This window comes from Cyprinodon tularosa, unplaced genomic scaffold (genome assembly GCF_016077235.1).
Source record: "Cyprinodon tularosa strain WSP-4 unplaced genomic scaffold, ASM1607723v1 ctg114, whole genome shotgun sequence".
Lineage (NCBI taxonomy): Eukaryota > Metazoa > Chordata > Actinopteri > Cyprinodontiformes > Cyprinodontidae > Cyprinodon > Cyprinodon tularosa.
The window spans coordinates 969665-996211 of NW_024037937.1; the positions used below are offsets into that span (position 1 = coordinate 969665).

At 37.5% G+C, this 26547-nt stretch overlaps 1 protein-coding gene across 2 annotated transcripts in view; it reads right to left on the minus strand.

Moving 5' to 3' along the window:
* The window catches only part of LOC119795923 (unconventional myosin-VIIb), a 43135-nt gene that overhangs the window by 3171 nt on the left and 13417 nt on the right, over positions 1–26547 (minus strand). For both annotated transcript variants that reach the window (XM_038304169.1, XM_038304179.1), the window contains exons 21-44: positions 26320–26538; positions 24141–24353; positions 23851–24063; positions 23599–23754; positions 23235–23507; positions 22994–23154; positions 22777–22903; positions 22570–22689; positions 19207–19380; positions 18901–19128; positions 17191–17358; positions 16975–17092; positions 13976–14099; positions 11830–11996; positions 11559–11740; positions 11351–11472; positions 11086–11240; positions 9467–9620; positions 8666–8821; positions 7163–7268; positions 6963–7076; positions 4285–4372; positions 4092–4198; positions 1397–1582 (exon numbers count right to left, since the gene is read on the minus strand). In XM_038304169.1, coding sequence (XP_038160097.1) covers positions 1397–1582; positions 4092–4198; positions 4285–4372; positions 6963–7076; positions 7163–7268; positions 8666–8821; positions 9467–9620; positions 11086–11240; positions 11351–11472; positions 11559–11740; positions 11830–11996; positions 13976–14099; positions 16975–17092; positions 17191–17358; positions 18901–19128; positions 19207–19380; positions 22570–22689; positions 22777–22903; positions 22994–23154; positions 23235–23507; positions 23599–23754; positions 23851–24063; positions 24141–24353; positions 26320–26538 — 3831 coding nt within the window. The remainder of the gene's footprint in view (positions 1–1396; positions 1583–4091; positions 4199–4284; positions 4373–6962; positions 7077–7162; positions 7269–8665; positions 8822–9466; positions 9621–11085; positions 11241–11350; positions 11473–11558; positions 11741–11829; positions 11997–13975; positions 14100–16974; positions 17093–17190; positions 17359–18900; positions 19129–19206; positions 19381–22569; positions 22690–22776; positions 22904–22993; positions 23155–23234; positions 23508–23598; positions 23755–23850; positions 24064–24140; positions 24354–26319; positions 26539–26547) is intronic.

A 26547-nucleotide genomic window follows, 5' to 3' on the forward strand; every position in this document is an offset into this window, starting at 1 on the left:
CAGCATTTATTAATGAACACTTATTTCAAATTCTCATCTAAAACAGCTCTGCAGGAAATCCAGTATATCTGCATATTTAATTATCTTTAAAACTTACAATACAGCATTTTTGAATCTTTCATCATCTCTTTAGCAGTGGAAGTAGAAAAAATCCCCAATCTAGACAAGTCAATTTTTCTTAAATTAAATGCATTTGTTCTTGAACTGAGGAAGTAAGTAAGACACTTTGCCAATGGAACAAGACAATTTAAATTTAAAATAAGAAAATTAAGAATTTCAAGTGCATATTATCTATCTTATTTTAAGAGTAAAAACGCTCATTCCATTGGCAGATCATCTTATTTTATCTTATTTAAGACATTTTACTTAGATTGTTAGATTGTTTTTGCAGTGCATAGACATGATTTTAGCCCTTAGAGCCTCAGGATAGCTTTGTGAGCTAGTCACGCTGCAAAAACTGAACTCAACGTAGGCCAAAAGAATATGAATTTTGCACCCAAAATGAAAGAATCTCCATTACCTTAATTCAAGGGCCTTAATTATCTTATTTAGGCCTAAAAAATACACCCCAGTGGTAGATCATTTTACTTAACTTACTGAATGAATGGCAAAACCACTTAATTCAATAAATGTCTTATTTTCAGATTATTTTTGAAGTGTGTAGGTAATATACACATTGCTTTGTATAAGTACACATTCCTGTTTGTATCTTTAATAACATTAAATACGCTTCAATGTGTTTTATTGTAGCAAAAAGCTGTGTGTGACTGTGCAGCAGAAGTGGGGCAACATGTGGCATAAAGTCAATGCTCAGTACAGGAGCCTTTCACTGCGGTCACAGCTGCACCATGCAAACATTTTTTAAAACAAGTGGTGGTGCCCTTCATTTGAGCAGGTAAACATGATGATCTACCTGTTGAATTTCCAATTTTTGTGGTGTAGCTCTTTTACAGTATGTCTAGAGTTTTTAATGCCTTTATAACCGGCATTGTTCTTTACTAAACAGCTAGAGCTCTGCCTGGTTTTCTAAGAGCAAATTTTCAAACTGACCTCAAATCCAAAATTGGTTTAAAAGAACCTATATCAAGCAAAATCATCTTTTTTATAATGTTATTCCTTCATCTAAATCATGCACTAAGTGATTTTTCTCCTAATTCATGTATGTCTGGATAATCCTAATAAATTCTGTTTTTTAAGCAGCCCCTCCAAAGCAGGGGTCAAATAAGGGTCAAATCCATTTTAAAGATATTTTCCAGTCAAAACGTACATAATTACATACTTGGCTCTTAAGAGAGGCCAAAAGCACCAGCAGGTTACATATCCACCTCTCTCAACTCCTTGATTAAAAACCCAAACAACAGAACTGCGGTCAGCCTCATCCTCTGTGCTTTTGTACCTTTTTCCACTCGTTTTCAGACATGGCCTTCAGCTGGTCGGCAGGAACGAGCTCCTTCAGCACCTTGGGAATCGTGGCGATCTGGCTTTTGTCACCGCGGACCTTTACTAAGAAGAGCATAGCAGCGATGTTGACCATATCCTCCTTGGTACACACATGATAGCCTCTCAGGTACTTAGGTAACTCCTGGAAAGCAGAGATTGTTGGAGGTTAGTTACAGAGCCAGTCTGAAGTTTAAATCCTGTAGATACAATCAAGAATATGAATGATTTTTGACATTTGTACTGCATTTTCTCCCCTTTTGGGTCAAAATTATACATACACTCCCAGCATAAAAAAAAACACACATTTTAGTCATCCAACCATTAACAATATCCTGACATAATTTATGCAGGAATAAAAGAACAGGAACAAACAACACTTCTACACACAGCCCATCCAAAAGAGCTTGGTTTAAGGTTAATCCTGAAGCCTAATGTTAGTTTGCTTTATCCATTCAAAACCAGCTTTGATGTGTATTTGGTGTCATCTTCCAATTATCTTTAAATTTCAACCAACTGAGCCAAACTGTTTCCTTTCGGTGAAATTTATTAAATTCAGATATATAGAAACCTCCTGATTTTAAACCTGCCCTGAAAAGGAAAATCCTGGAACTGATGCATCACTCTTAGGAGCCCAAAAGAGTTTACATCGACTCAAAGGGCACCAACTGAGACAAAAACCTGCTGCTCCAGAATGAGACAAACATAAATGTCTTGGTAAGGCTTTCACACATTACCACAGCTAAAAAGATACCCATGGTACCATTTGCAGGGCAAAGGATTGGAGGAGGACGATAAGCAAGGGAGCAAGCAATTCATAGAAAAAACTAGTAGAATATCCAAGCAGAATCAGGCCACAATACAAAAACTTGCCTAAAAATAAGTAAAAACTACTTAAAATAAGTGCATTTGTCTTTAATTTGAGCAGGTAAATAAGATGCACTGCACTGCAAAAAAACAGAAATCTAAATAAGCACATTTTTCCTTGAATAGAGGAGTTAAGTGAGACACCTTGTGAATGGAACAAGACAATTTATATTTAAAATAAAAAAACACAAATGTCTAGTCTTATTTCAAGTGTATATTATCTAATTAATTTTTTTCTAGATTGTTTTTGCAGTGTGGAAAAACAATCTAGAAATAAGTAAAAATTGCTGAAATCAAGTGTATTTACCCTTAATTTGAGTAGGTAAATGAGATAGTTTGCCAATGGAATGAGTATTTTTACTCTTAAAATAAGATAATTAGATAACATAAAATTGAAACAACACAAAGCAATTGTGTTTTCTTATTTTAAATCTAAATTGTCTAGTTCCAATGGCAAAATGTCGCTTTTAACTCCTCGATCCAAGAACAAATGCGCTTATTTTAAGAGAAACTGACTTATCTACATTTAGATATTTTCCTGTGTGATATGCCAATAGAATATTTTCTCCTTTTAAATAAAATAATCACAGCAGTGAGGACCTGACCAGCTGAGACACAGAACTGAAGCTGCGCCCAGTTGGGTCAAGAAGCAAGTTTGATTCAGTTTTTAGATTTTATGTTTTTTTGTTGTTGGTGTTTTCTTGCTTTATCCTGCTTCAAGATAAGACTTCTGGCATCAGCAGCCTGAATGCTTTGAACTGAAGACTTTCTTCTGTTTAGGTCTTCAGTTCTATTCAAAGCTCAAAAATAGGGCGAGTATTTTTAAAAAATTATAGGCTGAAACATAGAGTTTAAACTTCACTGATCCGGCCAATACGATCAAACACTAACTGTAGTGCAGGCATGTCCAAAGCATTGTCCAGGGGCCGTTTGTGAACCCTCAGGATGACCCTGTGAGGCCCTTTAAGAGAACTCAAGCAAAGCATAAATATGGTTTACCAGTCTAGGCGGCCGATACAGACACTCTGCATCTTTATAAAATGCAAGGGTGCCAAGTTCACTGATCTGAGGCCTTAAAAAAAATCTATCAGGTCATGAATAAGTACCAGGTTTTTGTAATTTACAGTAAAAAGGATCATAAACATCCAGACTTCAAAAGAAATGCAGACAGAAAAATCCCAAAAGCTGGTCCTGATGCTAATCGTACAAAAACAAACAAAATGTAGACGAAATTGTAATAAACTTGAACATATTAGGACATTATTTGTTTTGCTTATATATTGATCTAATTTAAACAGACAAACCTGTGAGACTACTTATATTTTTCCCTTTGATTTGCTTGTGTCATTTAAATAGCTCACCGCTGAGCAGGAAAATGGGAATAAAATACTGTTTTTACCATTAGGATTAAAACAATTTTAATAATTAGTGGTCAGTGGTACCTAAATAGGTCAAATAAGACATTTTAATCCCCCCACTTTTGTAGTGAAACATAATCAGATCCATTCTTTGCAGCAGGAAGAAGAAGAGCTCAGACAAAAAAGGCTAAAATATAAAATTCTGAAGCCAAAGCTGCAGAATCTCTCCAGATTTGCAGCGAGATTTGAGTTTTTGGAGTTGATAGATAAATACCTGCCTGTGTCCCATTTGTGGATTTACATGCCGCCTTCCCTGCTGATCAGATACCCTTGTCTGGGTGCTGAGCACGATTATATTCAAAGTAGAAAAGCATAGGAAAAAAATGCCTTGATTGAGGCTGGAAATTCAAGCTGCTCATTCAAATGTACCTGAGGGAAATGGAAGATAAGATCGGCCTTGATATCCCTGCCAGGGACTACATTAAACCACAACTTCCTCATGAAGAACACATGGTAGGAAATGTTGACCGGCCCACCTGCAGCACAGACACAGAAAGGGGGTTTTAAGGTCACACATAGACGACTATTAAGTGTTTTACTTTTTGCATGAGGTGCAGATTACCTTCTTTGATCCTTTTGGCTCTCTTTGACCAGTCCGTGATTTGCCTCAGACTGTCAAAGAAGTAGTCTGCTTCATTTAAACCGAGAACCTGAGATTGAGTAGAGATGGTTAGGTTTCTTTTTCACGTCATTAGAAGGTTTAAAGATGCATAAAAAAATAAACAAAAGTCATTCTTAACATTTAAGGGGTAAGGAAACTCTATAAAAGATATGAAAGTTGCTCTTGATGCCTTTTATAAATTTTTATTGTTTAGAAAATTGAATTTCATTTGCAAAAAAAATCTAACATCTAAAACTGAGTAAAAATGTCTTAAAATAAGAGTATTAACTCCTAATTAGAGCAGGTTAATAAGATGATCAGCCAGTTGAATTAGTATTTTTACCCTTAAAATAAGATGACTGGATATTATACTCTTGAAATAAGAGACTGCAGTATTTTATTTTATTTTTTATGTTAAATGTAAATGTTCTTATTCCATTAGCAAAGTGTCTTACTTCACAGCTCAATTGCAGAAAAAAAGCTCTCATTGTAAGAAAAGTTTTGACAGTGCAACATTAATTTTAGTGGGAGCGAATTTGAAAAAACTTCTACCTGAAATCTAAAAAATAAAGTAAAGATGCTTTTTTATTTGTACATTTGCTCTTAGCTTGAGCAGTTAAATAAAATGAGATTATCTATTAAATGTTCTTTCCCTTGAACATTTGATATTAAGCACTTGGGATAAGATAACTGAGTTATTTTTTTCTCAAAGTAAATCATCTTATTCCATTATCAGCAGGTTGTCTCAGATACCTGCTCAAATAAAGGGAGAATACATTAATTGGAAGAAAAATTCACACAGTTTTATTTCCATTTTTAAAGCGTACACTGGAAAAACGATCTAGAAATAAGTAAACGTTTCTTAAATTAAGTGTATTTACTCTTAGTTTGAGTAGGTAAATGAAATTGTTTGCCAATGAAATTAGTATTTTTACTCTTAAAATAAGATAACTGGATAATATACACTTTAAATAAGACAATGCAATTGTGTTTTCTTATTGTAATTGTGAATGTGGTATGAGGACTTCTACTCTGGAGTTCTCTAAAGTATTAATTAGTTTCTCTATTCTTACAGATCATGTATTTGTCTTGATTGTCCCCTTTTTTAAAATGTGTAAAAAGCTGTGAAATAAATCAATCGTTTGATTTTCTTATAGAAAAAGAACCTGAGAATTTTTTTTTCAGGTGGTACAAGTAGTTAAAAAACTGCAAAACATGTCAATCTAACAGTCTTAGGGCTGGATCTATCAAAGGTTTGCGTGTATTAAAACGTGAGCTATCTCACTGCGCACGCTAAAAAATGTACAAACTGATCTATCAACAGCGTGCTAAAAGCATTTGGTCTTTAAAACGTGCTAAATAGCGCCTCTTATCCATTTAGTACTTTTTCTGCAATGAATATGCAATATGGGGCGTTTACACGCTAAAGTGCGTCTTGTGGGAGGAGAACATGTAAATATATTAATTTAGCACTCGCAAAGTGATTTATCAAAGCTGAAAGCAATTTTGCTAACGCTATCTGACTCTATATTTAACACGTTTCAAAAGAAGGTGCAAATGGTCTGTATGCGTAATTGCGCACACATGGCAGCGGTTATTATCGCAAGAAGGAGACATTGAAATAAAGCAAGGAGACGCAGAGAACGCATTTTTTTCACTCCGTGTGAATATTTTTGCAATGAACGAGGAAACGATCATCAAAACATATCGTTTATCCAGCATTGCCATTTTGGAGCTGTTGGGGGAACTCCGAATGGATTTGGAGCCAGCCACAAGGAGGATCCACGCAATACCAGATATCACAAAACTCCTTGCAACATTGCACTTTTTTTGCATCTGGGTCATTCCAGCGTATGGTTGCAGCGAGAGCTGGGACCTCCCAATCTCGTTTTTCCAGAAGTGCTGTCCGACGGGGTCGGGGTTCTCCCCCAGCGCCTGTGGAGCAACGTGCCAATGCTGCGGGGATCTCATCCACAGTCACAGGCCAATACAAAACACCTGTTTTTTTTTTTGTTTTTTTTTTTTTTTTACTGCAGCACATACCACCTTAGGGAATAAAGGTTGCCAATTTATATATATATAAAAAAAAAAAATATATATATATATATATATATATATATTTACTTACTTATTTATTTTTTTTGTTGGGGGTCACTGTAAGATTTAAATTTCTTAATGCACTAGTTTGTACAGACTACAAACTACTTTGCCGCAAACCACAAAACGCGCAAAACCATCATTTAAATAGGGCGTCTCCAACAGTTTTGCACCTTCCACCAGTTACGCAATCACTCTTGTTAAATCACCCGCAAACCATGGTTCAGCCCCTCGCGCAAAATTCCAGTTTGCGAGCGCAAATTACTGCACGCAAAATTGGATCTTGATAAATCCGGCCCTTAGTGTCTTACATCTAGCCAAAACATCTCTTTGATCTGGTTTTGAAAAGCCGATTTTGTTAGATTTTTCATCTTATTTTAAAAAGTTTAACTCAAAATATCAGAATCTACCGGAGCAGTAAGATAACTAAGACTTCTTGAAATCATGATATATATTCTAAAAATAGGAACTGTTTATTTTAAAGCTGTTTTACACATATGCAGTGAAAATGCTCATAAAAGATCTGAAAACGATTGCTGAACCTTGTCCTGTGTTTTCATAAAGAGGCTGAAGCCGTCGGCCGAAGCCAGTTGTAGCTTTTTGGAAATGGTCTGGATGAGATCCTTGATTCTGGTGCGGGTTGCGACTTCAAATACCTGGGCAGGGAGGGGATCAGTCAGTTTGGACAGTGAATTCAATAATGACTTTATCCTGGGTAGGAGCAGAGCTCCGCCCTGCGTACCTCATCTGTGTCGTTGGGGAAGTAGACTTTGTGAAGGATCTGGGTGCTGTTCTGTTGGATGGCCTCCACCTCCACCTGGTGCGGCGGAAGCTTCCTGGGATCCGACCTACACCAAAATTAGCAAAAGTTTAAACACATCCTTTTTTTCTTTCCATCTATGCAAAAAGTATCTGGTTTATTCACCTTTTTTTAAGATATCAGGGTGAAATTCCTACCTGAAGAAGTACAATGAGCTAAAAACTAAATCTAAGCACAAATTGCTGGTGACATCCTAGCAGACAGAAAAGGGTAAAGTTCTGCCAACCCCATGATTTGGGGTTTTGTCAGAAGTGTCTTTTTTGTTTAAGAAATAAATAAAAAAATTCTTGTTTATGTTCTTCATCTAAATATAGATCTATTTTTTAAGCAAAATTAGTTACCATTAAACTACACTGCAAAAACTGACATATAAATATCTCTGCTCCACTTTAAAGAATGGAATAATCATGAAAGCTGTGCAAGACCAAATTTCGTTTTGTATACATTCTGTGTATACAAAATGACAATAAAAGTTGTCTAAGTCTATTTTCCATAAAATAATTGCATTTTACCTTGATCTTAGCAGGTGAGAGACAATATATAGTAAGAATAAGATTATTTACTTTTAAAATAAGAACAAATAATAACTCCATTAATTATTTCCAATGCATAATATCTAGTTATATTAGTTAAAAGGGAAAACGGCCCTTCCTTTCACATATCATATAATTTTGCTGCTCAAATCAGGGGCAGATACATTCAAGAAATTGTTACTTTTTTAGATCACTTTATGCAGTGCACTGCAAAAATCACTCAGAAATAATTAGATATATCTAAAATTAAGTGTATTTACCCTTAATTTGAGTAGGTAAATAAGATAAGAAGATAAGAAGTATTTTTACTCTTATAATAAGAAAATTAGATAATATGTGATTGAAATAAGACAAAGTAATTGTTTTTTTCTTATTTTATATGTAAATCGTGTTGTTCAATTGGCAAAGTGTCTCACTTCCCTCTTAAATTCAATAGAAAAATGCACTTATTTTAAGCAAAAATGACTTATTTAGATTTCCATTGGATGATAGGGTTTCCTTTGCTTTTGTTGGTTGTTTCTTTATGGTCTGGTTTTGACTTAAAGAAACTGATTGTAAATTAGAAGTATATATAGGAGAGGGTAATGCAAATGCTGAGCTTGGCAGGCCTCCCTACTGCAAAGGCGATGCAAAGCATTCGCTTTCACAGCTCCGTCGGGTCATATCTTCGTTGTTGCAACAAGTTCTCCCTCACACCGCTTGTTGTATTCTCACTGACCACGGTGTGAAAAGGAAACACTTTATCTCAGCTTTGCAAGATAAACAGGGGATACCACAGCTGGACATTTCTTTCCTCTCATCACAGCAGACTCAATGATCAACAAAAGTCCTAAAAGCTGGTGACATTGGTCGCATATTTTTCTGTGCTGGTGGCACGGAGGGCCGGACGAACCTCAGCGAGCTCTGCAGCCGCTGCAGACAGTCGGAGGCCAGGGGCTCCCTGCGCCGAGACTCCAGGAATTTCTGAGTGTGCTTCAGTAGAGGCTGGCTGGGTGGAAACAGGCCACAGCAAAGCCAGAGCAGCTGCCAACCCTGTTCTATGCTGAACCTGCAGGGGCAAAGGAGGCGGTAGAACACATTGCTTTCTTAGTTCATGCTTGCTGCACAGTATCTGAGGACACTGTGTTATGCATTAGTGTTAATAATCCTTTACATTTTCCAGAAACATAATTTTTTAGGATTTTATACAAGAAGACAAAATAATGTAGAGCATGATTATGAAGTAAAAGGAAAACAAAACGAGGTTTTAAAAATGTTTTTAGAAACAAATACCTATTCATTTCCGTCTAATTCCCCCATCACTATACTTCATTGCATAACAACTTAAGCTCAATCAGATTTGAGGCAGACCGTCTCTGATCAGCAGTTTTCATGTCTTGCCACAGATTCCTTCTGGATTTAGATTTTTACTTTGACTAGGCCGTCATAACTGTAGCTCTGTCTGCATTTCAACTAATTCCAACATACTTTATGAGTTCATTTTACTCTTATTAACTACTTTCACTTAGTTTTGCACTTAAACTCCCCCAAAATGCACTGAGGTTTATGTTTAATGTAACAAAAATTAGAAAAGATAAAAAAATGAATATAATAGATCACTAAAAAAAAACATACTATGTACTGTTAGAAAATCTCTCTGGGGAGGATGGATGTTTGGATGCATTGGAAAAACAAATAAATCCCTCTGCTGTACCTGTTGTTATTGCTGGTCATCTGCTTCATGATCTGGCAGTAGATCTCATCCCTGAGCGCCTCAGATTGAGTGGGAGGACTGAAGATCTGGTCAGTGAGCTCCAGAGGACTCTGCATCTGCCTGGTGGGGTAATCTCCCATATACTTAAGGATTGGTAAGCAGAAGTCAAGGAGAAATGTGGAGAAGTATCATGATTTTAAGACCTTAAACAAGAGAGGTTATTTGACAGTTGCAAAAAAGGTAGATCTAAAGAAGTATTTTTCTTCTTAAAATAAGTGCATTTTTTCTTAAATTGAGGATTTAAGTGAGACACTTTGCCAATGGAACAAGACAATTTACATTTGAAATAAGAAAAAACAATTGTATTGTCTTATTTCAAGTGCATATTATCTAATTATCTTATTTTAAGAGTAAAAAACTCATTAAAAACTCATCAAAAACTGCATTGGCAAATCATCTCATTTACCTACTCAAATTAAGGTTAGATACACTCAATGTATTTATTCTTTTACTTATTTCTAGATAGTTTTTGCAGTGAGGCTGTTTTCCTCTAGTGACGAAAAAGCAGTTGAATCAATTTGTAACTACGCAGTCAGCTATGGGTGGAAAAACACTAAACAGCTGCTACTGGAGAGGGTACACACACTGGAAAAACAATCTAGAAATAAGTACAAATTTCTTATATTAGGTGTATTTACCTTTAATTTGAGTAGGAATATAAGATGATTTGCCAATTGAATAAGTATGTTTACCATTAAAATAGGATAATTAGATAATACTCACTTGAAATAAGTCAACACATTAAATTTTAAATGTAAATTGTCTTGTTCCATTGGAAAAGCGTCCAACTTAACTCCTCAATTTGAGTAAAAATGCACTTATATCAAGAAAAAATGACTTATTTAGATTAAAATGTTTTCCGGTGCACATAGAAACACTGAGTAACGTCTGGTGATTCAGCGCTTAAATATTACCACTGAAAAACTCTTGGAAAGACATTACTGTGACTCTTGGATCAGACAAGGCTTTGAAAATGTAGAAACCAGCTGTGTTTCCTACTTCTTCATTATGTGTGGCAAAGGAAACACGGATTGGACCAGAAAATCAGGCAGCGGGGAAAAGCTGAAAGGAATATATAAGCTGCAGATTGAGTTTGCAAATCTCATGTCTGTGTGGAATGTAGAGAATCAGAGAAAATCAGAGAGCCAAATGATCCCCCAGGACATTTGGAGGGAACTAAATAAAACTAGCAGCATTTAAGACCAACAGTCAGACACGGTGGTGGTAGTATGGTAACCTGGGACTGTTTTACAAGCATGGATGGCCCAATAAAATCATGAACTCAGGGGGTCTATTGGTTGAGGCAATAATATCATCTTAGGTTATGCAGCAGTGATTTAAAGCAGAGCTGATAGTCCATCTTGGAGGAGTGTAGGAGGATCCTTGATGCTTTCTGTTTCTTGTTCTTAATTAACAAATCATGGATCCTTTGGAAAATATTGCTAAGCAGGTGGTCCATGTTACTAACTGGTGTTAATTAGAAGCCCCTGGCGCATTCACACACTCAAAGACTAAAACCTTAACTTTAATCATAATTTTTTCAGCTTTGCAGAGGATATCAGTGAAGGCCATACAGGCTTTGTGGCTGAGATCTTGGGTGCCCAACAGTTTCATGTGGAGAGGCTGTCTGATTGGCTCTCTAGAGTGAGCCCACAGCCTCTCCGGTGCAGCGTTCCTAGAGATCACCTGACGGTTCACATCCTTGGTGGGTTGCCTGCAAGACAGACAGCTGATTAAAAACAGGTATTGCTGCTTTCATGCAGCAATCAACTTTCTGACCATCTTATGAAAAAAATGCACACAGTTGTAAAAAGTAAAGGCAACCTGAAATACTGAAGAGAATACTCTTTCAGCGTGGCAGGGGGTACTCTCTCCATAGTCCCCATATCTTTCTGGTTTGCCTGGACCAAGTCCTTCCTCTGGTTTGGAGACAAGTTGATAAAGCTCTTTGGAGAGAGAGAGAGAAAAACATTTAAACATTGATTGGAGTGGAGAGACATTAGACAAAGTTGTTCAGATGAAACCTCCTTACCAAGATTTCATTGCTAGGTCTGCTTAGCGTTGGTAGGATATGGATGGCCTCAGTGGAGACTGCTCCTGTTTTTTTGTTGCTGCTGTTTTGTCCTTTAATCCAGCCACGCTGCTTAGAAAACTCATCATCTTTGATAAGAATAATGAGCTCTCCTTTCTTAAAGCTTAGAATTGTAGGATCATCTGGAAGAGAGGAGTTGGTATTTAAAAAAAAAACAGGCATAAGCAGGTTTAAAAGTAATAACTTGATAAAGAGCTACAAGGGCTCTGACCCTGGCTGTTGACATCTTTTAGTGCCACGGCGTACACGGAACGCTCCGTCAATCCACTGAGGAACATGGTAGTCAGCTCAGCCATGTCTTCAACCGAAGCTCCGCTCAGGGTGAAATCTCCCTTCAGTGTCAGCAGACAGACCCTGGGGCCGGACGTCTTACCCTCCCTGTGGAGCAACAGCAGAGTGAAAAACACACAGTGACCAAAATAAGACTAGTCAGGTTAAAACCCAATGATGTTTCTCATCACAATAAAAACAGTATTTTAAAGAGTCTTCTAGTTGTTATCAGCTTGACCACATCTAGTGAAATAAGTCTAAGCTATTGTTATGTCTTCCAGCTGCTTTAAGCTTGGTACCGTATTTCATCTGTTTAATATTGTTATTTCGAAGTAAACAGGAAATAGTTTTATCGTTGCCCTTTTTGTGTGAATGAATCAACAGATATGTCCTCTATACAAGGCTAGCTGAAGCCTCTAATACCCCAATAAGGGAATGGTAATGTACTATGTCTTAAAAAATGAAACAATAAAAACATCAAAAACCATATATTCATGCTAAAATAAAACGATGCACATGTACATCCTGGTAGTGTTTACTTAGTCTTTTTTTTTAGCCTAAAAAAATGTTTTGCAGTGGGCGCGATCAGCTAATTGTTTTACGCCTCGCCACCTACTGCAGTGGAAAAAATGGAAATCTTGATAAATAATTTTTTTTTAAATAAGTTAATATGTTCTTAGATTGAGGAGGTAAAAGAGAAATTTCACCAATGGAACAAAACAATTTACACTTAAAATGAGCAAACACAGTTGCCTTATCTCTCTTAACTATCTAATTTACCCGCTCAAGTTAAGGGTAAATACAATTAATCCAAGAAAGTTTGACCGTCTTAATAACCTTAGCATCTTATATTTTTTGCCGCTTTTTTCACACTGGAAACTTGGAGATTTTCTCTTTGGCTACTGCCAGATCAGGCAAACTGGTGGCCAAAACGTAGATGCATCAGTGATTTATTTGTTTATTTTATTTTTTTGTCATAGTAAGCGATGATGAAAAGCTTTATAAATTATTAAAAAAAGAAGAGAAACAGAATAAAGTACAATTTTAAATTATGCCCCCTGGTGATTTTTTCAGTTTTCAGAAAACGCTTAGGGCCCCTTAGTGACCCCCTTGGTGACCCCTTGGTGACCCCCTGGTGACCCCCTGATGACCCCCTGATTTGCACACAGCATCATTGGTTTTAGTTCAAAGTCATTTATTTGCTAATCAAAGCCAAACTATGGAAAAATATTTATTTTGGCTCATGAGGAGAGAATGCTCAGATTTGCTGCTATGGATGGGTGTTCCTTTAACAGATTTTCTGGCAGTCGGCATTAGAAACTAAAACTGGACTATATTATAACACAGAATGACAAAAATGTCCATATGATTAGTTTAAACTGATTTAAGTATAAATTTGACGGGTTGTTTTAATTTTAGATGGCATTGGAAGTGAATGAGCCCCATTTGAAAAAAAAATTAATTTGATTTGATTGTTTAATACACAGTTTGAGATTTATGTAAGCTTGTTTTCTATCTGCAAAAACATGAAAACGATTATTTTTAAAGATCTATAAGGCGCTAGGCTTATATTAAAATTGTAGTATGAAAACCACAAGATACATTTAACCCCAAAACTATGCATACCCTTGGCAGATTTAAATTCATATTATCTTCATTCAATCAAGTCTAATTAATTATAACATTATCAATTTATTCACTTGGAAATCTTTATTGGGATAACACCAATCAAACCATTCACCAAAATGCTGAGCAGCTTTTTGGACGTGTCCACTGGTATTTTGAAATGTAGAACAATCTCCTCTCCATCACCCTAATCTTTGGCTCCTTTATTAAATCAACTTACAGTCAGATGATAACTTTTACATAAACTAAGACATGACTTCAATCTTAAATTTGCCAACAGTATGAATACATTTCTGATGAACAGTAGAGTGACCAAAACAAATTATAGATTCCTAAAAAAAATGCTTTGTTTTTATCTAACAAAGCGCCATGAGTTTTTTTTTTATATAATTATGCCCAGATTTAAATACAACAGTCCAAGCTTCTTCTATAATTTATTTCAACATGAGGAGCCTCTGTACCTTATAGTGTTGACACCCATAACCTCTGGGAAGGACAGCTCCATCAGCCTCTTTTCTCTCTCATCCAGGCAGGTGATACCGGTCCAGTTAATGGCCACTATGAACTTACTCTTTGGCACTGGACCTAGAAACATAGAAAACACATTCATGAGTGAGACCTCCTTAGGTCCTACCAAAACATGACAGGCAACTGCTTTACATAAAACACTTTTGGTCTTTTACTTATTTATTCAAACCAGTTATTAGAAACAAACAGCTTCGAAAAATTAGAGAAACAAGAATTGGGGAATTGGCAGTTTGAGCATCTGCTAAGGATTCTTCTGCCTTTTGGAACATGTTGGTGAGACTACATATCCTGTCTGGACTGAGACTGGCTTTGCAAAACCGATCTAGAAATAAGTAAAGATTTCTTCAAATAAATGTATTTACCCTTAATTTTAGTAGGTAAATAAGATGACTTGCAGATGGAATGGAATGAAAATTAGATCAAATGGACTTGAAATAAGACAATTTTTATTGTTTTTTTCCTATTTAAAAGGTGAATTGTCTTGTTCCATTGGCAAGGTGTCTCACTTACATACTCAATTCAAGAGAAAATGGACGTATTTTAAGAAAAGTTGCCTATTTTAATTTCAATTATTTGCAGTGCAAGATGAATTGTCATGAGATTTGTGAGAACACAAACTTCTGAAAATACTCTTGCCAGGAGTCGGCAGAAAACTTTGTCTCAATACAGAAATGTTTCAGACCAATGAAATAATAGTGATGTGTACAGTATGACCTCAACGCAACAACCAGAGGAAGAAAGCTGAAGCAAAACAAACATGGCTCCACCGGTTTTAGCTGGAATGCACTCTATTGCTTTTTTGAAAAACAGGCAAGAGGACATGATTTTTGCCTTTGCACTGCAAAAAATTGAAATCTAATTAAGTAATTTTTGCTTAAAATAATTGTTTTTTTTTCTTGAATTGAGCAGGTAAGTGAGACACTTTGCCAATAGAACAAGATAATTTGTATTTAAAACAAGAAAAAACTATTGCAGTGTCCTATTTTAGGTCAATAATATATAATTATCTTACTTTAGGAGTAAATATACTCATTCCATTGGCAAATCGTCTTATTTACCTACTGAAATTAAGGGTAAATACACTTCATTTTAGAAATTTTTTACTAATTTCTAGATTGTTTTTGCAGTATGTGTATGGGAAGCTATTCCTCACATTTCCCCCAAATTTAGCTTTTCACTGCAAAAACATTCTGAAAATGAGTAAAAATGGAATGACTATATTCACCCTTAAAATAACATAAGATGTTATGCACTTGAAATAAGAGACTGCAGTTTTATTCTTATTTTAAATGTTAATAAAATGTCGTCCCATTACATCGGTAACCTGCTCGATTAAAGAAAAAATGTACTTATTAGAAGACGAAATTACTTACTTAGATGTACATTTTTGCAGTGCTACTGCTGTTGTGATTGGCTAAAAACTCTACATAGCAGGCAGATACCCAATCAGCTTGAAGAATTGTATTGAATGTCCCTCACTTTTGCAAACACTTTCTACAGGAGCCTTCCCAGATCCATATGTGTAGATCAATTTGTATTATATATGGTATCAATCTGGTTTATGCCAGGAAATTACAGCCTGCGAATTTTTCAGAATCAGCTTGGTTCCCATATTTCAAACCTATACAAATTTTTCTCTTATCCATACATAAAAATAAAAAAATAGAATTGAATAGATGTTTAGTTATATGCACCTTAATATATAGACACTAATTTATGGCCATGTTTTAATTATCTGACCCAATATTTTTTATTGGTCAAAAGCGAGCATTTTTATAAGGCAAGATAAAAACATATATATATATATTTATATATATATATATATATATATATATATATATATATATATATATATATATATATATATATATATATATATATATATATATATATATATATATATATATATATATATATATATATATATATATATATATAATATCGCTATATATATATATATTTATAAAATAATTAAGTTAGCAAAATATCCAATCTGAAAAACATGCAAAGTTTATCTCAAATGCTTTTTTAAAATTAGGTATTTTCTTCCCCCCTAATGTCAGTTTACAAAATGTGTTTTCCAAATTCACTTCATACAAAGGCAGGAGTTACCAGACTTTTTTAAGCTGCTGCCCCCAAAACAGCATTGACCATTGGCCAAGGACACCCTTAACAAACTTTTTTTAAATCTATATTCTTATTACTTTTGTTTTAGCATAGAAACTTTAACTAACATGTTTTCAACACTGTACTTTATTCCCATTTTTCTGAGGCCTTGCTAGCGCCCACTGGTGGCTGTTACTACAACGAAAACCAATTTACGAAGAGAGCACCATTGGGGGTGTATGTATATATGTGAGCCCTGTTGTCTTAACGGGTACAACAGGATACTGAATAATTGCAAGTCATTTATAAGGATGGGAAGTTTACATTATCAAGAAGATGATATCATTCCACAAGAAAACTAAATGTGTTGAGAATGAAAACATGTAAGAATAAAGAAGCTGGAAACATGAACAGCATTAAATTCAAAGCAACAGACAGAGGTCACATGACAAGCTAGACTTAAGGAAGTTAAACTTGTAAGATATTACTTTCACTTTGAAGTCAAGCCCACTTTCTCAATTCTATAAACTAAGGGACACTCAGTGCTCTGCAGAAGGAACAAGACTGATGTTCACTTTAACTGGTCCCTATTAACAGACCTTTAAAGGAGAAAAACAACTACAATATGCACCCTCTAGGCAAGGACATAATTAGAGCATAAAAGCTTACATTTTTATAACTTCTCAAAGCGCTATAACCTTTGTAGGACATTTTATTGCACCATCTTATCTGTGAAGGCTACTTTTATTGGGGTTGTATTGAAATAAGGAAACCAGGATCCTTATTAAAGCTCATTTTTAAACATGCAGAGCAAAGGTTGTCCTACCTGACAGTTTGGTAACTTCATAGAACCTGGAGAAGAACATGGGCCACTTATCCCTAGCATAGTCCACCATCTCTGCCTTCACCAGCTCTGGTTTTTGTTTGTTATTCAGGAAGGAACTCTGGATTGAATCAGAAATGATAGAATAAACATTTATTTTCTCATTTTTTTTGTTTGTTATTTTTGAAGGTTTGTTTTGTCTAATCATAAGATCCCAACCTGAGCGTGAGCCGTGTGGATCATCTGAACCAGCTTGGCCTCTGATTTGGCCTCAATAAGGGAGTTCTTGATGCAGTCCCTCACGGTCTCTTTGACATTCTCAGGACGATTGTCGGAGCCATGTTGGATGTACAGATGCTTAGCAGCCAGCTGGATGAGATCATCCTCCTGTGGAAAGGTTTGTTTGAAAAAAAAAATCTTAGTTCTGAAGCAAAAAAAAAAAGGGATAAACTTGTACAAGTCTCCATATTGTCATCATGGTAAATGGTAAATGGCATGTACTTATATAGCGCCTTTATTCAAGTTAGGAGACTTGACCAAAGCTCTTTACACTAAATTCATTCACCCATTCACCCACACACTCACACCCTGATGGTGGCAAGCTACATTGTAGCCACAGCTGCCCTGGTGCTCACTGACAGAAGCGGGGCTGCCGTACACTGGCGCCACCGGGCCCTCTGACCACCATCAGTAGACAATGCAGGTGAAGTGTCTTGCCCAAGGACACAACGACACCGAAAGTCGGAGTCGGGGCTTGAACGGACAACCCTTCGATTTCAGGGCAAACTCCTACATCCAACGCCACTGTCGCCCCATCATCAGCATGGATGCCAAATTCTTTGAGTTAACAAATTAAATATACAGAGACAATTATTTTCCTTGTGCTTAATGATTCATAACTCTGCTAGACTTATAAATCAATGGCAAAGACAGCTTGAATTTTATGGTCCAGCCACAAAGGTAAGCGTTTAATAACACCTGGTAAGTGAGTAAATTATCAGTTATAATAATTTAAGTGAAGATAATTACTTGGATTTTCCATTGATTAGAATGACATATTACCTAACTAAACTCCCTGTTCCAGTTAATAATATATTCATAATCTTGTGCTAAAATTGCACAATACGCTCCAACAGTAAGCTACTGGAATGAACTTAATCCCTATTTACCAATCCACATATCTGTTACTTCAGACAGTTCAGCTACAAGCTACTCTCTCTAACTTCCTGTCCTTCTATTTTCCATATGTATATCAACATTTGGGGGGAAAATGCATCTTTGTACTCTGTCTTGTCAACATGGAATACTCTACAGGTGGATCCAACCCTATCCACAGTGATTTTGCTAAAACAATTTAAATGTCTTTTTAAATCCTCTTTTGTTATTTGCCCTTTTTTAAATCAAACTAGTATTAACTTATCTAATAGAGTCAGATTTGTTTATTACTTGTTACGTTTTTTTTTAAACAGCTCTCTTTTGAAAATAAGGTTTATAGATCTATATTTAATTATAAAACTTCATTGAAAATGTTTTTACTGTATTTAAATGTCAAAGCTGTGTCGTATAAAACAAAAACAAAGAAAAAAAATATTAAATGCATTCTGGCATTTCTAACCAAGAGCATAGATTCAATCTTAAGCTGTCATCAATTAAATATAAAGGCTAAAATAAGTGTGCTTATATATGTGGGTATATTTATTTAAGCTTGTATGTTGGATTTATTATTATGTAGCTTCAACAAAATCTACAACACATGTAAACCTGCACACCTAATTCTTTTTATATATATTTTATAACAGTATGATATAACAGTGTTATTACATACTGTTATAACAGTAACTCCAGAAAACAATGTAAAGCCTGAAATAAAAATAAAATCACTTCCTGTATACTTCTGGCCAGCGTTGTAGATGTTACGACAGAGCTCACCTTGTGAGTCTGGTACTCTCCATACTTCAGACCGTGGATGATCTGTCTGTAGATGAGGTCAGTGCTGATCTTGTCCTCTTTGCAGCTGTGCCACGGGGTGAAGACCTCCTTACGGAAGATGAGACGCCATGGAGCGTGCTGCTCCTGGCCTCCCCTCCTCTTCACCTCCTGCTCACACTGTGAAATGGCATCCATCACGTGCTCCCGGCCGCTCCCCAGGGCCCAAACCTTTGACACGAAACATCGGAAAATGTAAAAGTGTATCATCTATATAGCAGTTTTACAGAAGTGAAACAAAGCTCTTACCTTTTCGTACATAGCTACATAGAGGGAAAAGCCAAAAGTGTCCCTGAGCTTGATTTTGTTGGAGACGAGCTGGCAAACTTCTCTTGACGTAGACGCCGAGTCCACGGGAAGGTTAATGGCTCTTCCATCCAGCAGCGCCACGTTCACTAACATGCGCTTCTTCGTCTTGGTTGCCTGTGAGAGTGCAGAGAAAGGGCCCATGGAAATAAATTATCAAATACAAATGATCTAAAATCTTTGATGACAACAAAACATGCATGGTTTTCAGGTTCATAATAAATTGCCCAGAAGTTTGTTTTTTTGAACATATATATATTTTATTAATAAAAACATGTAGGCATCAAGGAAACTTTGCAGCCTAAAGGAAATATATTCATGTCAGGGGATAGTCTTGTATTCAGACTTAAAAAAAAATAAAAAATACTTGTAAACTAACGCAGATAGAAGTATATTTGCAATAGGATAAAAAACAAAAAAAAAAATCCTGGGGCGTACAGGTGGCGCAGTTAGTGAGCATGGCCCATGTACGGAGGCCTTAGCGCGGCTGACCCGGGTTCAAATCCAACCTATGGCCCTTGGCTGTATGTCTCTGTCAGAACAATGAGCCACTAGTGCTGTGAAAAAAAAAAAAGCAACAACAAAAAAAAAAAAAAAAAAAGAAAACCAAATCATGAAACTCCACTATCGTGCTTACTTTGTTTGCCTTAAAGTCTCAAATTAATTCACTGCAGGATTTTATTGTTCCTAAAATTAAACTTTTCAATTTAGGGATGTTTTTTTCCCCATTAAAGTCTTGAGTTATGCCCAAACGGTCTAATGCTACGCTCACACCTCACGTAATTTCAGCAGCAAAAAAAGGGCCTGCTGCTGCTTCATTTTTGATGCTTGTACATTAAGATCTGACGGGCCACAAAGGCATCATTGATGCTCCAGTAAAGTGTATCCAGAGGCGTCTGATGCTTCTGCTGCTCCTGTGTTCAATGGCAGAGGGTGTTGTGACTCTGCACTTTTTGGTTCTGTTTAACTTTTTTTTTTTGAGTTTTCAGTTTCATTTATGTCTTTCAGTGTTTTCTAGTGCATTGGTTTCAGTTCTATTTTGTGTTATTCTAGTTATTTTGATTGTATTTGAGCTCTTAAGTATTGTTTGCCTTTAGCTGCCCTCTTGTGTCAGTCTCTTTTTCCCTAGCTCCCTTCTAGACTCCTCTGTCCACACCTGCTCCCAATCTGCTGATTAGCCCGGTCCTTGTTCAGTCTCCCATTTATACACCTCATGTTCAGTCACTTTGTGCTGGTTCCTCATTGTTATTAGTTGCTTCTTTGTCTCTGGCTCCCCACGTGAGTTTTCCCTAATATTTTCTGTTTTTTTGTATTTTGTATTTTCTGATGTCTGCCTCAGTTTCTCCTTTAAAGTAACAAGAACCCAACTCTCTTTCACTCATCTCTGCATCTGGGTCATCAAGCAACCTCACCCCCCTAGTTGACAGAGAGTGGCTTTGCTATATTTGAAGTAGCTAAAAAGTAGTTATAATATATTTTTAAGCGAAAAAGTCCACCTCAAAAACATCGTCTGTGCAGTCAGTTCATTAAGATTTCGATCCTGTCTTAAAATGCTGTCGGAGGCATTCAGATCCCCACATACCGGCGGTGATCTGATACTGGGAATCCCCAGCAGCAGTACAAACTGCAGGCACCAGGATAATAAAAGTAAACATATCTTGCCAGTAGGTTTTGAAATTTTAAGTTAATTTAGGCATTGAACTGTTTCAGAGGAGTGATGATCACGAGCTGCATCTGCAGTGCTGTGTCTGTCTCACTCCCAGCTCCCAGATCAGCTTCTCTGACTGGTTAATGTGGCACATTGAGCAAAAAAAATTACATTTTTCCAACACCAGCAGCTGCTGCTTGTGGAGCGCATCAGATGCTCAGAGGCTCATGGGGATGCTAGGCTGCTCTACATGCACTGAAGGACCTTTTGATGCGCCTTGGTGTGCATCAACCATAGACTTTGCATGTAAACCTGCAGCTTCTTCTTCAATCATGTGCAGTGTGAACGCAGTAGTTGAAGATAAAACCAGTAATCAGTGGTAATGTTGTTGATGAAGAATGATAGGGTTCTCATAAAAGACATTACTTTTCCTCATGACCTCAAGAAGAAAGTGGAAAAATATGATAAATAAACAAACATATAAAATATAAGGAGATGTTATACTGTTAGATCTAAATTTAGTTGGGCGGAAAGCAAATGTGACCAATTGAGGTTCTACATTCTGGAGTGGAGACACAAGTGTCAATTAACTACGTACGTATACATACATAGTTTCTGTACTTTACTGTTTATTATTCTGAGGACTTTTTACTTTTGCTTCCTGCATTTGAACATAAATATCTATATGCTCTACTCCTTACTTTCACAGAACTGGCTTTTAACTTCTACAGTAAATATTGATAACAAAATGACCTTACCGCCATAGCATAACAGAGAAAATATGAAGTGCAAGAACAAAATCTATCCAGTTGTTTTTTTTACAGAAAACCACTGATAGTTACAGAGGGCTGACAACACTGCAGATAAATAATAATACCCTGAGATGTTCCTCATCTATTCCCTCTTTTTTAGATCATGTTTATGTTTTAAGCTTTGTTTCAATGTTTGATGCTGTTTGCAACTTTAATGCTGTAAATACAAAAGCTCTAAAGCATTCAACTGCTTATGTAGAATGTCTGCTAAATTCCATCTATATTATCTTCTCTGAATTTTTTTATTGAAAAAAAAAATATTCTCACACCAAAGGAGTCAGCAAAAGAGTAATTGTGACCTACTTCCAGTTCATATAACTGTTGTTTTAGGCATAGGGCAGGCATCCCCAAACTCGGTCCTCAAGGCCCCCTGTCCTGCAGGTTTTAGAGGTTTTCCTGCTTCAGCACAGCTGGTTATTATGATTGCAGTAGACCAAAAGCCTGTTAATCAGCTTTCAATCAAAATCAGCTGTGCTGGAGCAAGGAAACCTCTAAAACCTGCAGGACAGGAGGCCTTGAGGACCGAGTTTTAGGGATGCCTGGTATAGGGTATTTAAAAGGTATTTTGTATCATTTAATCTACAAACTTGATATTACTTTTATTAGAACAAATACTGTTACCGTTTAGCCACTAGGGTCGCTAGATCTGTAACTTAAATGTTTAGCCACCCATGAAAGCAAATGGCAACACATCAGTGTCTCAAAATTAAGCAGAATCCCTCAGTTTTTGGGAAAACGATAGCCCACTTAGCTATATACTATTTAGTACTACTGTCTTCTTTGTTTGACACCTCTGCATGCAGGTATGCTGCCTTTAAAACCCTGCAGAGAAACACATATCAGTACCTGCAGTTCGAGCCAGGCCGGAGGCTCCCCTCTCGCTCCGTTCATCAAGGTACGCCGCAGCCGCTCAGCCAGGTAGGATGGGAATCCCCCAGGAGCAAAACGGATAAAACTTTGAAGGTACTGCCAATAAAAGAGACAGAGCGCAAATTAAATATTCTGCTTTCACCATTTGTAACAGTGAGGTATTCAGCATGCTCACATCATTACCTTCAAAAAGAGCTGACTGGGAGGAAAGACACCCAGACAGAGGGAGAGCAGGATCCACCCGCGGAAGTAGCTGTTCCGGTTGCTGTTTTCATGAAGCTGTTTGCAGATCTGACAGTAGATCTCGTCTCTGGGGAGAAGAACAGTATTTCAGCAGCGTTTCAGAAAAGAACGTGGTAAGTCAAACATGCTGGAATTGATAAAAGAAGACAGTTTAAACCTGAGATCAGGCCTGATGATGCCATATCCCACAATGTAGTGGACTTTTTCCAGAGATGTCAGAGGCCTGTCTAGGGTGAGTTCTTCTCTTGCCATCACATCTCCATTCTCACTCACAGTTTGCAGCGTTGAGGGTGATGACAATTCAGATATATTATCTGACTGTAAAAGATGGAGAAGAATTGGATTTGTGAGCTGATGTCATCTGTCAGATTAAATCTCTCCCAGCCTTTCCCCCTTACCTCCTCCGTGATGATGGACGGCTTCCTTAAGTTTTCTCTACCAGGAGGGACCTTCTTGTTTTTGGACAGCATGTCAGTGAAGGTGGAGCCTTTCCTTGCTCGCGGGTTACCTTCAGGTGCAGTGTAGGACTTCAGGTTTGGAGACATATCGTTGGGCATGGCAGAGGGTTTCCTGTTTTTCGACAGAAGGTCTGTGAAAATCGACCCTTTTCTCTTTTCTGAGTCATCTGAAACTACAGAGGGCGTGGCCTCTTTGTTCTTCCTCAGCACTCTCTGGAATAAAGCATATTTAAAAATGTTATTAGGAAAACAAAACTTTCTTAAGACTTTCCCAAAGTTTTGTCATTGCTGGAAGTAAACGTACCTGATCCAGGCCCACCATGTGGCTCAGACGTCTGTCCTGCCCAGAGAGCAGATCCTGAGGCACCATCCGCTGATGGGCATATCCTCTATTCTGTCTCTTGGGTTCCGGGAGGTCTCCCAGAAATCTCAGGATGATCCACCACACCGTCAGCGAGGCCTGGTGAGAACACAGCAAACCCCAGTGTTTTTGAAACAAATTGGTTTGAGGGAAAAACCTATGAAATTAAAAAATGTTAGGTTCACAGATCAGCACCAGAACATCTCCTTCATCCTCGTGGTAGAGCAGAGGCTGCTGAAGCCTCTGCCGGATGTGGCTGTGCGTGGCTGCTCCCTGGAAGTGAATGGAGGCGAACTTGGTGAAGGAGTACTGATCCAAGTCATCATAGTCTTCCTCGGGAGGTTCTGGCTCCAAGGGAAGCTCATCGATGTCTATCTCCTCAATTACAGTCCTTTTTCCTTCAATGTTCTGTAAACACATAAGAGTCATGATGAAACTAACCCACTGATCTAAGGACAAAGCAACACATGTGTCTGTTTCTGAACCTCTAATCCAACAGGAGCCTGGCCCTCCTGGCCTCCAATGATAATATTGGGCAGGAAGCCAAAGATGTTGTCCACCATCTCCTGGTCACTGATGTTTTCAGACTGCTGCCTGGCCTCCATCTCTCTCTTCTGCCTCAGCACTTCCTCCAAATGTCTCTGTTTGGCCAGCAGGGCACGTTGTTCCTCCTCCCTCTCTTTAGCAGAGAGGTACATCTAAAAGAAGAGGGACAAACAGGATCAGTTGACAGATTAAACAAACTGTTGTCCTTTATTGCCACATCTCCAAAGCAAGCATAGGTGGATGGGGACTTAAAAACCAAAACCAAAGAAATGATGGTTACATTTTAGATATGCATGCAGGGGACAGCATGATGGGGTAACGGTCCTGTGAGTTCACTCAACCCTTATTCTGGTTGAATACAGGACCCGTCTGATTGCAGAATTGGTGGAGGTTCAATTGTTTGGTCTCAAGGGAATTGATTAGATTCTGATCAGATTGAAGAACCTTGAAGTAATTCTTCCTTTTTATTAATCTATTTAGGCAGGACACCGTCGACCACGGCCATCGTGACAGACCATCACCTTGATCCTTCTACCACAATACCACATAGTACTGCGAGAAATGGATCCAAAAATGAACTTAATTTGACCGGGTAAAGGGTTAGTGTTAGGTAAATAAGATGATCTGTCAATAGAACGAAGACTTTAGACCTTAAAATAAGACAATGATATAATAGGGATGGAACGGTTTATGAAAACCGTCCGAACCGTTCGGTTCGACTGTCTCGGTTCGGTTTGCGCATGTTGCGTTCGGTTCATGCGCTGCTCCTTTTTCTCATAGGCGAAGCGTGTACACTCCAGAGCAGAAGGTGGCGGTAATGCGACCAAAGCCAACCACCAGTAGTAAACAAGAAGAAGAGGAAGCGAAGCAGCGTAGCCGGGTGTAGCAGAAAAAAATCAGTTGTTGTGGAGAATTGTGTTGGTATGGCGATTGGGAAAGAACAGGAGTTGGAAGACGCGCCAGCAGCACTTTATAGGTCTGCTGTATGGGACCGCTTTGCATTTAGAGTGACCTACGATGACGGCGGAAAGAAAGATGTGGATAAAAGTGCAGCAGTGTGCAAGCATTGTGCAACACGTTTTGTTTATGCTAAAAGCAACATGACCAACACGTCATGCTAACCCCGAAATCCCTCATACTCCGTCAGCGCTCCGCCCCACCCAGCTGCGCTCCAGACCGCCTGCACATAGCAAAGCCTACAGCCTCCGCTGTGGCTCCCGTCCGCTCCGCTCAGAGTTCCTTGGAGATCATAGAGGGCATGGCGAGATGATTAAAGTCAAAGCAGCAAAACATGTGAAAATGAACCATGGTTTCCGCGGATCATTAAAAATAATTACAATTCATTAATTTCTTTGGATTTTTTTCATTAATTTCATACATTTTTATTTTTTAATAAATTTTTATAATTTTTATTAATTTTTTTATTTTTCGGTGTAACAATAAACATATACCGAACTGAACCGAAAACCGTGACCACGAAACCGTGAACCGAACCGAACCGAACCGTGGATTTTGTGAACCGTTCCACCTCTATTATATATATAATATAAAAGAATAAGGCACCGTATTCCACTGGCAAATTGTAATACTACCTGCCCAATGCAAGGTAAAGTACAAGTTTAAAAAAAAAAAGACTTTTATTTCATTTTTTGTAATGAGCTTATGAGTTACAAACATGCGTCTAGTGACCAAGACTTAAATCTTGACTGTTTCTTTTCTCCAAAAGGTATTGGGCTTGTCTTTGTGGGTGGGTACAAATTTATGTCCATCGTGAAGATGCTTCGTCCTGCAAGTCCACTGTGATGTAAACCTTAATTTATCGTGGACAGGGACACAATTCTCATTGATTCATTCTGCTCATCTGGACTAATACCTTCTTGTCCAATCGAGGGATTTAAATGTTCTCCATGTGTTTGTGAAGTTTTAAACTACCAGGGTGACTTCTAGTTATGTGCAATTATCTTAGAATTTGAAGTTGCCTTCCAATTTAATGTAAAACCACAATTTCCCCTTAATGAGTTTTGTTTTTCTTATTGTTCAGAAAACTGGTCAGTCCAGTTAATGTTGTCAAAGTAATGTGCTTGGAGTTACACGATAGGTTAGTCGACATGAACTTACATCTCTCTGCATCTTTTGGAGTTTTCTTTTTGCCAGCATGGACCTGGTGTGCGCCTGCAGCAGGATCACGGCATTTCTCTTGCGTTTCCACTCCTTTCTGGCCAGGTAACCTCTTATGTGGGTCTGCAGCACCAAAGCAGCCTGCCGCTTCTTCAGGTAGCTGAGGTGGAGCTGGCGAGACCGAGAGAGTGCCTGCAGCCTGGCAAAGCCCAGCTGCACCTAAAAACG